Here is a 16098-nt window from a genome sequence, read left to right as displayed (position 1 = left end):
AATTATTATGGTAATAACTTATTAAAATATAAATAATTGGTGCTTTACTCAATTATTTAGTTACACATGTGACAATATTTCTCTCAACTTACTTTTTGCTTCTCTTCTGCCCTAGCAGCTTGTTTACAGACTGGATGCCAAATTAAAGTACCTGTAGCAAGTAGAAGCAAAAAATAAACAAAATAGGAAGGTATGAATTTAAATTTAAGCTCAACATATCAAGATCCACTTTACCATTATCCTGTTCATATCTCTCTGTGCAGATAGACCATAAAAATTATGGAAGAATGTTGTGGCTGGCCTGTTTCCCCAAATGTATTTTGTGTATGAGAACCAGGTGAACTGAAAGGGAGAGATATTGCTTGTTTTATTGTTGTACCCAAAAGAATGCACAAGGTGAAAATATGCTCAAAAGTTGAAGATTTCAAGTTACTACTCTCTTGGAACTTTGACTATATCAATTGGCATTTTTGCAAATACAAAACAGCAGAATGAGTCTCATTCCTGTAATAAATCTAAAATATTATCAATCAATGCACACATTTATACCTTAAACTGCTGCTATATCAGGGAGCTCCACAAAAGAAATTCTGGATGACAAATTGCAGTCACAACAGTAACCTGACATATATTTGCAGTTGTCTAGATACTCAAAGCTGAGTGGAGACCCAGTGAGATCGTGTCTGCAACAGACAAACTGCATCAAGTCCAGATCTTTGCTCAGGCAGGAGTTAATTCTAGCCACACTCATCCTCCAGAAGCACGTCATTACAGTAGATGTGAGTGCTACCAGTCGATAGCCACTGAGGCAGCAGCAATCTGTTTGCTGCCCTTTGAAATAGGAAGGAATGCAGTCCACTCTGAAGCCGTCCTTGAACACTCCAGAAACTGATCAACACAAATTTTCAGTACTCAGGCAAGTACTCCTGATACCTTGAAGGATGATCTGACATTGACTTCTGAGACAGAGTCACAGGGTCAGCAAATGCTGTGGGAATTTTCACAGGTGAAGTGCTATTCTTCCTTTCAAAGTGTGAATAAAAGGTGTGAGGTTGTTGAGGAGGATCGCAGCGTGTTCAGATACAGTAACCACTCCGTCTCTGGGTGTAATAGCTTGCCCATGTCCTCTACATTTTTGTTATGATCAGAAGATGCTGCTGACTATTAAATATACTGTGCACAGCAATTCCCTCTCGCTAGTGACCTGTTGGACTGCAGAGGAGCACTGCAGCTTGAGCTTATTGTGCACACCATTGCCTGCTTCAGACATCCAGGAAAGGCACCACAGAAAGCGATGCTCAAGGAAATAAGCAAGCTGGAATCCAGGAGCGATTTAGATTGAAGCCTTTCATGCTGGCACTCCTGTCATTCTTACCGGCAAACATCCATTCATTTGAAAATCAACTAGACTACCTGCGCCTGAGACTGAATCAGTGAGAGACAAGGTACTTCATGATTCCATACCAGATGCGGTCATCCAGCTGGACGGTTTCAGCGTGTTTCAGGCTGACAGGATCCCAGCGATCTCAGGCAAGACCCATGGTGGCTGTATCCATATTTACATGAGTAAGAATGGGCAGGTTCATGAGAGTTGTTCAGGAGGGTTTAAACGAATTTGGCAGGGGGCTGGGAACCAAAATGATAGTGCTGAGGATGAGGTACGTGGTTTACAAACAAGGGCAATGTATAGTGAGACTCCTTGAAAGGAAAGGCTGATGATAGGGCAAAATTGCAGTCAACAGGTGGAGTTGCAATGTAAAAGGTAGACAAAAATCGAAAAAGGTGAATACAGGACTGAGGGTGTTATATTTGAATGTGCGCAGTGTACAGAATAAGGTAGATGAAGCACCGTCACAGATTGTCATGTATGATGTTGTAAGCATCACTGAATCATGGCTAAGAAGGGATTACAGCTGGTAGCTTAATGTCCAAGGTAACCAATTCTTTTGAAAGGAAAGGCAAGAAAGTAGAAGAGGTATTGCTCAGTTGGTAAAAAATTAAATCAAATCATTAGAACAAGGTGACATAGGGTCAAAAGTTGTTGAATCATTATGGATAGAGCTAAGGAACTTCAAGGGTAAAAAGACCCCAATGGGAGTGCAAATTACAACAGGAGAAAGAAAATGCATGCCAAAAGGGCAATGTTACAATAGTCATGGAGGATTTCAATATGCAGTTAGGATTGGGAAAATCAGTTTGGTACTGGATCCCAAAAAGGGGAAATTGTAGAATGCCTACAGGATGGCTTTATAGAGCAACTTGAGGTTGAGCCCACTAGAGGATCAGCTGTTCTGGATTGAGTATTGCACACTAAACTGGAATTGGTTAAAGAGCTTAAGGTAAAAGAACCTTTAGGGAAAAGTGAGCATAAGATGATTGAATTCACCCTGAAATTTGAGGAGCAGTTAAAGTATTAGTATTATAGTGGAGTAATGGGGATCACAGAGGCATGAGAGAGGAGTTGGCCAGAATTGACTGGAAAATAAAATTTGCAGAGCAGCAATGGCTGGAATTTCTGGAAGCAACTTGGAAGGCACTGTATTTATACAACCCAAAAAGCAAGAATTCTAAAGGCAAGATGACACAACTGTGGCTAACAAGAGAAGTCAAAGCCAACATAAAAGCCAAAGAGAGGACATACAGTAGAGAAAAAAGAATTGTGGGGAAGTCCAAGGATTGGGAAGCTTTTGAAAACCAAAAGAAGGCAACTAAAAAGTCATTAAGAAGGTCCACTGGAAAATGATGTGGGAGAGGTAATAATGGGGCATAAGAAAATAGTGGACAAACTGTAAGTATTTTGCATCAGTCTTCACTGTGGAAGACACTATCCACATGGTGGAAATTCCAGGTGTCAGGGGATCATGAAGAATGTGAAGTTACCATATGCAGGGAGAAGGTTCTCGGAAAACTGAAAGGTCTTAAGGTATGTAAGTTACCTGGACCAGATAGTGTACACCCCAGGGCTTTGAAAGAGTAGCTGAGGAGATCGTGGAGGCATTAGTAATGATCTTTCAAGAATTACTAGATTCTGGAATGGTTTCCAGAAAACTGAAAAATTTCAAATGTCATTCCTCTCTTCAAGGGAGAGAGACATAAGAAAGGATATTACAGACCAATTAGTCTGATCTCAGTGGTTGGGAAGATGTTGTTCATAGTTAAGGATGTGGCTTTGGAATACTTGGAGGCATATGATAAAACAGGTCACAGTCAGCATGGTTTCCTCAAGGGACTATCTTACCTAACAATTCATTGTAGAAGTAACAAGCAGGATAGACAAAGGACCATTGCTTAATGTTGTGTACTTGGATTTTCAGAAGGCCTTTGACAAGGTGCCTTACATGAGGCTACTTAACAAGTTATGAGCCCATGGTATTATAGGAAAGATGCTAGCATGGATAAAGCTGTCAATGGTTGGCAGGAGGCAAAGATTGGGTATAAAGGGAGCCTTTTAATGCTGGTGGTGTTCCACAAGGGTCTGTATTGGGACTGATTCTTTTTATGGTATATGTTAATGTTTTGGATGATGGAATTGAGGGCTTTGTTGCAAAGTTTGCAGATGATATGAAGAGAGTGCTAGGGCAGGTAGTTCTGAGGTTACAGAAGGACTTAGACAAATTAGGAAAATGAGCAAAGAAGTGGCAGATGGAATACAGTGTTGGGAAATGTACGGTCATGCACTTTGGTAGAAGAATTGAAAGGGTTGACTATTTTCTAAATTAAGAGAAAACACAAAAAGAATGAGGTGCAAAGGGACCTGGGAGCTCCTTGTGTAGGATTCCCTAAAGGTTAGTATGCAGGTTGAGTCTGTGTTGAGGTAGATAAATTCAATGTTAGCAATCATCTCAAGAGGACTAGAATATAAAAGCAAAGATGACTAGCAAATAAAACAGGATACCAGAAGTTTTTTTGGTTATATAAAGAGTAAAAGGAAGGTCAGAGTTGATATTGGAGCACTACTGATGAGGTAGTAATGGGGAACATAGATTGGAGGATAATCAATGTTGTTCCACTTTTTAAAAAAAGGATCTAAAGAGAAAGCAGGAAATTATAGGCCAATGAGTTTGACATCAGTTGTGAGAAAGTTATTGGAAAGTATTCTAAGGGTCTGGATATATGTATTTGGATAGACATGAACTAATTAAGTATAGTCAGTATACTTTAAGCATACTGCGTGTGTGTAGGTCACGTCTAACCAAAATAATTTTTTTGAGGAATTTACCAGTAAACTGGATGAAGGCAAGGTGGTGGATGTTGTCTACATGGACTTTAGTAAGGGATTTGACAAAGTACCACATAGGTAGTTGGTCAACAAGATCCAATTGCTCAGCATTCAAGATGAGGTAGTAAATCAGATTAAACATTCATTTTTGGGGGAGAAGCCTGAGAGTGGTAGTAGAGGGTTGCCTCTCTGACTGCAGGCCTGATGTGCCACAGGGATTAGTGTTGGGTCCTTTGTTGTTTGTCATCTATATCAATGATTTGGAATACTGTATCATATCAATCAAATAAAAGCACACATGCAGGAGATGGCTTTAACTGGTATATTCACATTGTAGTGAGAGAGAGCAGATCAATGTGCATTGGTGTTATCAGTCCAAGGCTAAGGAGAGTCATTGCTCTAAAAGAAATAGATCCATACATTACATTTCCTCTCCCTTTAGATTAATGTAACATAAAACTATATATGTACAAAACATTCAATTTCCCTTTCACAAACCATATTCAAATAAATATGCTTTCACAATAATGGTCCATAACTAATTAAACTATACTAAAGATTCAGTCTTTTGAGTGGCACTCTGTTTCTTTCAGATAGCACCTCTGGACTTGTGGAGTAGCATCAGGTTTGGCTGGTGTCTTGTCAAGGACAACTTACTCTGCTGCAGGGGTCATGTTGCTGTCAGTGACATGATCGCCACTGAGGGGTAAGTCCAGCAGCAGTAATGTATCCATCTTGCTGGATGCAGTCGACTCAGGTGTGTTCTTCAGTTGAGCATCTGGTACTCAGTCCACATGATGTCTCCATGTATGATCTCCAACACCCACTGTGTACATCAGTGGTCCAGTTCTTGTAGCTATTCTAGCAGGTGTCCATATATCTTCTTGGTGATCACACATTAGGACTTCCTGTCCAATCTCAAAGCTTCTTGCTGATTCACTTGGCAACTGGTTGAACTGTTTATTCTGCACTTCCCTCCATGGTTCTAGTTTCAAGAGGTCTATGTGAGATCTCAGATTCTTGCTTGTGAACAGCATTGCAGGAGTTTGATTTGTCATCGTGTGAACAGAATTTTGATACACAGAAAGGAAATTGTCCACCTTGTGCTGTAGAAAAATGCCCTCCTTGTCCATAGCTTTTCTTAAAGATTTCTTAAAGATTTGGATAAACCTTTCAGCTGACTTGGAATGTTTGATGCCGATTTTTCTTCATGAATAGTCTAAACTCTTTTGATGTGTACTGTGGTCCATTGTCACTCACAATTTGTCCTGGTAAGCCATTTATGGTGAAGATAGTCCTCAGAGTTGAAACAGCCTTTTCTGAGGTGGTTGACTTCATTGGAATGACCTCCAGTCACTTTGAATGGGCATCTAGAGCAATCAGCAATCAGAATGAGTCCATGAATCATCCAGCAAAGTCAATATGTACCCTTTGCTATAGCGATGACAGCCACTCTCACAGGTGTAACGGTGCCTGTGGGGGTGAATTTTGAACTTTTTGGCATCTCAAACAGCTCTTAGTCAAGTCTTCAATCTATCTGTCTATTCTGGGCCACCACACATTGCTCCAGGCAAGCCTCTTCATCTTGACTGCACCCACGGAAAAGTGTACTGAGGTTATTATCACAAAACGTATCCGACAGTTCTCAGGGAAGCAAGAACTGTGCTTTCCTACTCTGCCATGAAGGCAAAAAGGGAGCATTCTCAGAGAATATACAGCTACTTCTGCGATACCAGAGATATGAGGTGCATGCAACAGGGAATTCAGAGGATTACAGACTACAAGTCTACCTTGCTCGTCAGTGACTGGGATGCCTCACTCCCCAACAGGCTGACTGTTTTTTATGCCGGGTTTGATTTGCAGAAGAAAGTGATGGCGAGGAAGGCACCTCTCATCCCAGGGGAGCAGACACTCCACCTGGCTGAAGCTGAAGTGAGGAAGACCCTGGCCAGACTCAACCCATGCAAAGCTGCAGTGCCCAATAATATACCAGGTCAGGTTCTGAAAGACTGTGCTGCCCAGCTGAGATGCTGACTGATATAATCAACATCTCTTTGGAACAGTCTACTGTCCCCTCAGTTTTCAAGGTGGCAACCATCATTCGAGTACCAAAGAAGGCAATAGTAACCTGCCTGAATGAGTATCCTCTGTTGGCATTAACATCAATCATTATGAAATTATTTGAGCGGCTGGTCATGGAACACATTAAAGCCTTTCTCCCAGCTATATTGGACTCTTCCTAGTTCACTTATTGCTTAAATTGATCCATTGATGATGCAATAGTCTCTGCCCTCCGTTCTGTCCTGTCCCCCTGGAAAAAAGAGTCCCATATGTCAGAATGCTGTTCACAGACTTCAGTTTGGCGTTTAACATTATCAGATCCCCACCCCCCAAAAAACTGGTGGGGAAACTGTCCTCGCTGGCCCTCAAAACTTCCCTCTGCAACTGCATCCTGGACTTACCAGAAAGGCCACAGTCAGCCCTTGTGGGCAGCAATGTCTCTATTCCCGTTATGCTGAGCACTGGCGCTTCCCAGGGCTGTGTGCTCAGCCCAACTCTGTTCACACTGCTGACACATGAGTGAGTCGCAGGATTCAGCTCAAACCAAATTTGCGGATGACACAACAGTGGTCGGCCTCATCAACAACAACGATGAGTCGCAGTACAGGGAGGAAATGGAGTGGCTGGTGGACTGGTGTGAGAAGAACAACACAAGTCTGAACATGCGGAGGACCAAGGGAATCATAATGGACTTCAGAAAGGTGCAGATGAACCATCCCCCTCTGCAACATGTCTCCTCCGTATGGAGAGTTAAGTGCACCAAGTTCACACCATGGATGACATTATCTGGTCCTTAAAATCACCTCCCTGAACAAGGCGGCACAGTAGTGTCTCCACTTCTTCAGGAGATTGAGGCAAGCAAGGCTCTCCGCCTCCCATCTTAAGTGGTATGAGAGCAGCCAAGCACTGGACCAGAAGTCCCTACAAAAGACTGTGAGAATGCCTGAGAGGATCATAGGAGTCTTCTTACCATCCTTTGGGGACATTTAGCAGGTGAATTTCAGTCTATAGGTTGTGGGAACAGTTCAGTCAAGTTAAGCTGAATGAAGTTATCCCCTCTGGGTCGAGAGCCTGATGATTGATGGTTAATTAGGTATTATTAATTCATTATGAGTTAGGATCAAAGGAACATTTAGAAACCTTTCTCTAGCAAAACAATATGAAGATACTAAGGATAAGATTACAGATCTTCAAAGGTTCCAAATTTACCAATGCTAACCGAATTCCAATGAACATTGAACATAATTTTGAAGCGATTCAGTGATTTAAATTTCCTTCTTATTTTTTCCCAGTCCCAGTAGCCACAAGTATCTAATTTGGCAACAAAGATATTTTCCATCTACCCTACCTTATCTTTACTAGAATAGCTGCTACATCTTGATCTTGAAAATGCTCTTCCCTGAAACTTCTAGTTTTTCTGAACATGCATATTGTGCATGCCATGCCCTCAATATATTCAAAGGTACTTCACAGCCATTTAAGTCCTTATGAACTATATATTGAACTATCAATCCCAAGTTTAAATCCAAAGCAATAAGCAATTCCAAATTAGTATATCCAGATCACAATATCTGGAGGGCATCTCCGAAAAAAAGCAAGCCCTGCCCAAAGAACAGCAGGTAAACTATTAATGCGATCACTTTGAATGTCACATCTCCTAGACCCAGTTGTGCAATCCACTAAACAGCATTGCAAAATGAATCTGTTTATAAATTTTCATTTAATCCAGCAGACCAGAATTCCAGTTTTCATTTTTAATATCACTTTCACTCCTTTTGATCAAATATTCTTTTGCTCAATGATTTTTATCTAAATATATTAACTACTGTATAAGTAGGATTGTTTCATTAATAAGCCTGAATTCTTATCATTAAGGTGAATCACATTAAGCTGTAACTTCGAGTAACGTCACAGAACTCTGCTTATAAAATGAGCAGAATGCAAAGTTCTAAGGTTGCATTGAGCAGCCTAATTAAAGTGTGAAGTAAAAAGTAATATAGATTGTCAAAAGTTCATTCATTAGTTTTTATACCTTGCAGATACATTTCTTCCCCTTCTGCAAACATCTCCTCGCACCTGGCACATCGTGCACAGTCTGGATGATAATGTTTGTCTCCTGCCTAGAAAATAAATGAGGTTAATGGCTAATTTTATTAGTGTACTAATGTTTTGCAGATTGGTTCAATTTTCATATTAATTAACAGAAATAATTATTTTATCATAATTTCAGCTTCTGTTCAGGTTTGAATAAATGTGATGATTCATTAGATATATTTCATTCCCAACCTCTTCCACATGTCAAAAATGTCTCCAAAGATAAATATAAATTAAAATGTCATTTGTGTTAAGCTCAACTCCTCTGTGCTCTACATCATACCAAAGGCACCTCTACCAGTCATCACACAAATTCTAGTACTGCTTTCTACTGTGTCATATCTTAATTCTGGGGTAAGTCTGGAGGCCCAAGAAGGCAGTAGCTTTCTATTTTATCCACTACCTCCAAACATTGAAATTTCACAAGTTACTTGGAGACTCTTTTTACTTGTGCTTTAATGGAAAATACACTGAGTGGTTTACAGTGCTTACCCTCTGACTTTGCTAGGCAGCCTTTGCTCAATTAAGCAAACACGTCTGGGGCAGGAACAAACTGTATGGAGACATCATAACTTTAATAAAAAAGGTATTTTGTTTCTATAACACTATCCTTTACTGGGTATGATTCATCAGTGTGGAGAATTTAGAAATTAATCCTGTAAGAAAATCCATGAATACTAAATACATTTTAGATTTAATCCTTCATGTTGCTTTCATGTCTCAAAAGGATTTAACTGCCTTAGCACTTGATCTGCTAATTCACATAAACATAAGCAATTTTTCAAAGGGCTGTCAAGTGATATTTCGCATTAAAAAAATGTAAGAATAAGGTTACTAAACTGTAATTTTCTACCAAGAAGCATTAACTATGATCAACTACTTGACATTGAATATCCTGATATCTGTTTGTAAATCCAATATGATGTTGCAACCGAAGTTTACCGAAAAAGTAAATGAAATTATTATGAATTCTTGTCATTAATTTCAATTGTAAAATTTGCTGCTTCTGTCAGCAGGGATCAGAAACACTGCCCTACCAAAAGCTTTCAGCCCGAAACATCGACTGTACTTTTTTTTTCATAGAAGCTGCCTGGCTTGCTGAGTTCCTCCAGCATTTTGTGTGTGCTGCTCAGATTTCCGGTATCTGCAGATTTTCTCGTTTGTGGGTGAATAAATAACCAGGTCGCTGCAATATATTATTCAATACATTTCAGACTTTTGTACTCTAATAATGCAGTGCAAAATTCACTGCAAGACAACAGGTAGCACATCTAACCACCTGCTCTGCTGCTGAGTCCAGCAGTGTCATACAGAGTACAGCACAGAAACAGGACCTTCAGCTCATCTAGTACATGCTGAGATAACTTAAACTGCCTACTCCCATCGACCTGAACCAGAACTATAGTCCTCCATATCCCTACTATCCATGTACCTATCCAAACTTCTCTTAAACATTGAATTCAAGCCCATCTGCAGTACTTGTGCTGGCAGCTCATTCCACACTCTCACAACCCTCTGAGTGAAGAACTTTCCCCTCATGTTCTCCTAAACTTCTCACCTTTCACCCTTAAGCCATGACCTCTGGTTGTAGTCCCATCCAACCCCAGTGGAAAAACCCTGCTCGCGTTTACCCTATCTATACCCCTCATAATTTTGTATACCTCTATCAAATCTCTCTCAGTCTTCTAAGTTCTAAAGAATACAGTCCTAACAACTCAATCATTCCTTATAACTCAGACCCTCCAGATGCAGCAACATCCTTGTAAATTTTCTCTGTACTCTTTCGACCTTGCTTACATCTTTCCTGCAAGTAGGGGACCAAAACTGCACACAATACTCCAAATTAGGTCTCACCAACATTTTATACAACTTCAACATAACATCCCATCTTCTGTACCAATACATTTATTTTATGAAGGCCAAAGTGCCAAAAAATATCTTTACGACCCCATCTACCTGTGACGCCACCTTCAATGAATTATAGACCTGTATTCCCAGATCTCTATTTTCTACCACACTCCTCAGTGCCCTACTGTTCACTGTGAAAGACATACCCTCCTTGGTCCTACCGAAGTGCAAAACCTCACACTTGTAAGTATTAAATTCCATTGGCAATTTTTCAGCCTATTTTTCCAGGTGATACAAATCCCTCTGCAAGTCATAATAGCCTCCTTTACTGTCCACTATATCCCCAATGGTGTCAACCGCAATGTTGCTGATGCGGTTAACCTCGTTATCCAAATTGTTGATATAGATGACAAACAACAAAGAACCCAGCACTATCCCTTTGGTATTCCACTAGTCACAGGCTTCCAGTCAGAGAGGCAACCCTCTACAACCACTCTCTGGCTTCCTCAGAACCAATGTCCAGTTCAATTTATTACCTCATTCTGTATGCCGAGAGATTGAATTTTCTTGACCAGCCTCCCATGCGGGACCTTTCAAATGCCTTACTAAAGTCCATGTAGACAACATCCACAGCCTTGCCTTCATCCATTTTCCTGGTAACTTCCTCGAAAAACTCTATAAAATTGGTTAGACATGACCTACCCCACACAAAGTCACACTGACTATACTTACTCAGTCCATGTCTATCCAAATACTTATATATCTGGTCTCGTAGAATACTTTCCAATAACTTTCTCACAACTGATGTCAGGCTCACTGGCCTATAATTTCCTGCTTTCTGTTTAGAGCCTTTTTTAAAGCAGCAGAACAACATTGCCTATCCCCAATCCTTTGGTACCTCTCCTGTCACTAAAGATGTTTCAAATTCCTTTGCTCAGGTCTCAGCAATTTTTGCACTTGTATCCCATAGGTCCAAGGAAACACCTTGTCAAGCCCTGGGGTTTTATCCGCCCTGATTTGCCTCAGAGTAGCAAACAACTCCTCCTCTGTTATCTGTTCAAGGTCCATGAAGTTTATGCCACTTTGCCTTATTTCTACAACTCTGTATTTGTCTCCCAAGTAAATACAGATGCAAAGAATGCATTTAAGATCTCCCCCATCTGTTTTGGCTCCACACATAGATTACCATTCTGGTCTTCCATAGGACCAATTTTGTTCCTTTAAATTCTTTTGCTCTTAACATACCTGTAGAAGCCCTTAGGATTTCCCTTCACCTTGTTTGCTAGAGCAACTTCATGCCTTCTCTTAGCCCTCCTGATTTCTTTCTTAAGCATTCTCTTGCATTTCTTGTACTCCATGAGCACCTCATTTGTTCCTGCTTGCCTATACTTGCTATACACCATTTTTCTCTTAACCAGGGCCTCAATATCTCTTGAAAGCCAAGGTTCGCTACAGTTCGTTACAGTCGCTACCTTTTATTCTGATACCCACGTACAAGCTTTGTACTCCAAAAGAATTCGTTTTTAAAGGCCTCCCACCTTCCATGTACATCTTTGCCAAAAACAATTGGCCTTTCTCCAATTTAGAATCTCAATCTGTGGACCAGTCCTACCTTTTTGCATATTTACTTTGAAACTAATGGCATTGTGGTCAGTGATGGTAAATTGTTCCCCTACACAAGCTTCTATCACCTACTCTGTCTCATTATCTAATAGCAGGTACAGTATCGCACTGTCTCTCTCTCTCATTGGGACTTCTACGTACTAATGAAACAATACTTTCCCGAACACATTTGACAAACTCTATCCCATCTAGTACTTTTACACTATGGGATTCCCAGTCAATATGTGTAATGTTACAATAACCTACTATAACAACCTTTTGCTACTTCTAATAGTCTGTGATATCTTTATAAATTTGTTCCTCTAAATCCCTAAAGATTTGTTGGGTGGTCTGTAATATAGCCCCAGTAATGAGGTCATATCTTTCTTTTTCTCATTTCTTCCATAACACCTCACTAGACAAGCTCTCCAGTCTGCCCAAATGGAGCACCACCATGACATTTTCCCTGACTAGTAATGCTGCTTCTTCTCCTTTAATCCCTCCCACTCTGTCATGGCTAAAACAGTGGAACCTCAGAATACTGAGCTGTCAGTCCTGCCCCTCCTGCAACAAAATCTCACTAATGGCTACAACATCATAATTCCAGGAGCTGATCCACGCCCAGAGTTCATCCGCCTTTCCTACGATACTTTCTGCATTGAAATATACACAGCTCAGAACACTAGTTGCACCATGCTCAACCTTTTGATACCTGACTTTATCTGAGGTCTTACCAACATCTACCTCCACGTCCTCTCTACTAACTGATCTGGCATTCTGGTTCCCATCCCCTTGCAACTCTAGTTTAAAGCCCCACCATGCAGTGTTAACAAACCTTCCTGCTAGGATATTAGCTCCCCTCCAGTTCATGTGCGACCTGTCCCTTCTGTATAGGTCCCACCTCCTCTGGAAGAGAGCCCAACAATCCAAAAGCCCTCTGTCCCACACCAACACCTTAGCCACGTATGAAACTGTATAATCCTCCTAGTTCTGTCCTCACTAGCACGTGGCACAGGTAGCAATCCTGAAATCACAACCCTGGAGGTCCTGCTATTAAACTTAGCTCCCAATTCCCTGAGATCCCTATGCAGAACCTCGTCAATCCTACACACGTCATTGGTACCTACATGGACCATGACCTTTGGCTGTTCACTCTCCCACTCAAGAATGCTGAGAACTTGATCTGAGAAATCCCGGGCGCTGACACACAGGAGTCAACACACTGTCTGGGAACCTCATTCTCACCACAGAACCTCCTGTCCATTCCCCTAACTAACGAATCCCCTAATGCTACAGCGTGCCTCTTTCCCCCCTTCTCTTCTGAGTCACAGAGCAGAAGCACATAGCATAGACCCTTTATTTGAAAGTGGTTAACAACTTTCATTAAAAGGGTCAGTGAAGCTAAATGACTGAATTGGTTTCTTTCTCTAAATTAATATTAATATTTTTATTAGTTTATATTAATTTGTTTATCAAAATGTATTCATTCTTTTAAGAAATATGTTTAAAAATTAAATATATTGGAACTATTCCTAGTTGCATCTGTTAATCAGAGATACTTAGAAAAAGTAGAAAAGGTGTGGCAGGGTCTTAGCATCAGGCAATAAAAGTTTGTCTGTGCCTATTGTCATGGTATGGCAAAAGTTTTGAGCTTAGGAGGAGCTCTTAAGTATGACTTTTTACGATTGGTTACCATGTTGCTCTTAGTCTAGACAGAAATCAAGAGATTCAGAGGGAGCTGACAGACATACCAGAGAGAAGGTTGCAGGAGGTTGTAATTGGGAGAAGGAAACGGGAAGAGATAACTGATATTGACCTCATAGGCTGAATGACTTCATTTTGTGTTGGAAGGATATACAAAAATCTTCACTGAAGCTTTGGACAAGAAGAAGAAACGTTCTTAACTATTAAAATATTGAAGATTTAAGATTTAATTGTGAAACCATGTCTGCCATAAAAAGGTCAGATGTACTGGAGTTGGAGCTGTCAATATTAGACTTGGTACTGCCTCACAACAATTGTTTGCTTTGGAAACAATATTATAAATGTACGACTAAACGGTGCTGAGACAAAAGTGCACTGAAGAATGTCCAAAGGATACACTCACAATTGGAACTTTAACACCTATTTTCTTGGTGAAGCATATGGTTTACTGCTCTAATTGTAGAGTTTTGTTGGATCTACTAAGATCTGTATCAGTGTGTTAACAGCAAAATCTACATCATTGTTTGTAATAGTAGATGCCAAATTTAAAAAGGGCTTTGAAGGTTTTTTCATAGATACAGCACAGAAACAAATCTTTCATCCCATCTAGTCCATGCTTACTATTAACCACCCATTTACACAAATCCTACATTAACCCCTATTTCCACACCAACTCTCCCCACCCCCCAGATTCTGCTACTCATCTGCACATTAGGGGGAATATACAGAGGCTAATTCAAGTACCAACAAATATATTCTGGAATATGAGAGCAAACTGGAACATCTAGACGAAACTCATGCAATCACAGAAGGAATGTGGAAAGCTCCGCAAAGCAGATTACAGGACTGAACCCAGGTCCATGATGCAGTGAGGTCGCAAGCTCTACTATGTTGCTGTTTTGACAAATTAAATAAACTTAAGAGTACATTAAAAACAAAAACCTTGATGAAAGAGTGTGTGCCCTCTCATAATCCAAAAATGGAAAATATCCTCAAAATTAACCCATTATCTATGAATATTTCATGTTAAAGCAAAAATTAAGGCTTCTTAATTAAGAAGAGGCAGCAACCCTCCAAAAGAAATATTGAGTATCCAGGAATTAATCTTTGCTACTGAGCACACAAGAGAAAATCACAACGGAAATTAAGATGTGTATTCATTTTATTTTCACTGAAGTCTTCTCAAGTGGCAGGGCCATTTCTCCCAATCTGATCAAGCTACTAATAAATGAGAGGGGTATTAATCAATCTTGAGCCATAAGACCATTAAGCATAGCTGAATTAGGCCCTTCAATACATCAAGTCTATTCCATCATTCAATCATGGTTGATTTATTTTCTCTCTCAACCTCATTCTACTACCTTACTAATCAAAAATCTATCAACCTCTGCTTTAAATATACCCAATGACTTGGCCTCCAGAGCCATCTGTGCCAATGAATTTCACAGATTCACCACTCTCTGACTAAAGAAATTTCTCTTTATCACTGTTCTAAATGGAAGTTATATTCTGAGAGAGTGCCCTCTGGTCCTAGATTCTTCCAGTATCAGAACCAATATCCACTCCATCTAGGCCTTTCAACATTCAATAGGTTTCAATGAGATGCATTGATCAACGTCTGGTGAGTGAATGTGCAGCTGAGAAAGGCTATTAAGAGATCTCCCCAAACAGAGACCTTGTGTTTTTCCAATTAATAAAGTCATTGTTCACAATGACTAAGATCAGACACTTGTGAAATCCCAGACACATTGACGCTGCAAGTAATATCAAGAGGGAAGCCGGCCAATTTTAAGTCAGAAGACATCCCCTAAAAGAATTTGAGCCACGTGAAGAAAAGATGCAAACTATTTAACAGTGTGCATGTTGAGAAGGACAAGAACAATCATGGCCTGACAGCACTGAACTGTGAAAATAAATTTGTCACTTTGATTAATGTTTGCTGGTGAGACGTAGACTTGGAGGGAATGTGACTAAATGATTTAAAATGATTAGGAATCAAGCAAGGTGCATGTAAACAGTTTGCTTGAAATAACAATGCTGGGAAGTACCAAGGCCACCTCTGCAGATTTAAGACACTGAACGCCCCTTGTCTACTTTTCCCAGAGGGCCAAATATTATCAAATATAACTGTAACACGAGTGAATCTGCAGATGCTGAAAATAAATTAAAAAAACACGAAATGCTGGCAAAACCCTTCAGGGTTTCGGCCCGAAACGTCGTTATTACCTCCTCCCATAGATGCTGTCTGGCCTGCTGAGTTCTGCCAGCATTTCGTGTTTTTTTCAAATATAACTGTATTCAGTGCCAATATTTGAGTGACATCTAATCTAGCATAACATTCAGGGGAAAAAGTAAGACTGATCTCCATTTCATTAGTTTCTCATCCTATATTGCACATCTAAAAATAATCCAGGCCTATATATTCAAATAAGGAGGGGAGAGAAAGGAAGAGCAAATTAGGTAAAAAGGATAAAAATCTATAATAACTATATTTTTGTAATTATTATAAAATATTAACTAATTAAAATTATTAAATATTAAAATATTTTTAAAATAACTAGTATAAAATA

General features: G+C 40.0%; 1 protein-coding gene across 1 annotated transcript in view; it reads right to left on the bottom strand.

Annotated features, from left to right (window-relative positions):
* Positions 1 to 16098, bottom strand: part of ablim2 (actin binding LIM protein family, member 2) — a 293837-nt gene that overhangs the window by 93916 nt on the left and 183823 nt on the right. The window contains exons 7-8 of the mRNA XM_059964839.1: positions 8313 to 8400; positions 93 to 151 (exon numbers count right to left, since the gene is read on the bottom strand). Of these exons, the coding sequence (XP_059820822.1) occupies positions 93 to 151; positions 8313 to 8400 (147 nt within the window). The remainder of the gene's footprint in view (positions 1 to 92; positions 152 to 8312; positions 8401 to 16098) is intronic.

Source organism: Hypanus sabinus, chromosome 3 (assembly GCF_030144855.1).
Source record: "Hypanus sabinus isolate sHypSab1 chromosome 3, sHypSab1.hap1, whole genome shotgun sequence".
Taxonomy (NCBI): domain Eukaryota; kingdom Metazoa; phylum Chordata; class Chondrichthyes; order Myliobatiformes; family Dasyatidae; genus Hypanus; species Hypanus sabinus.
This window is presented reverse-complemented; position numbering and strand designations above follow the sequence as displayed.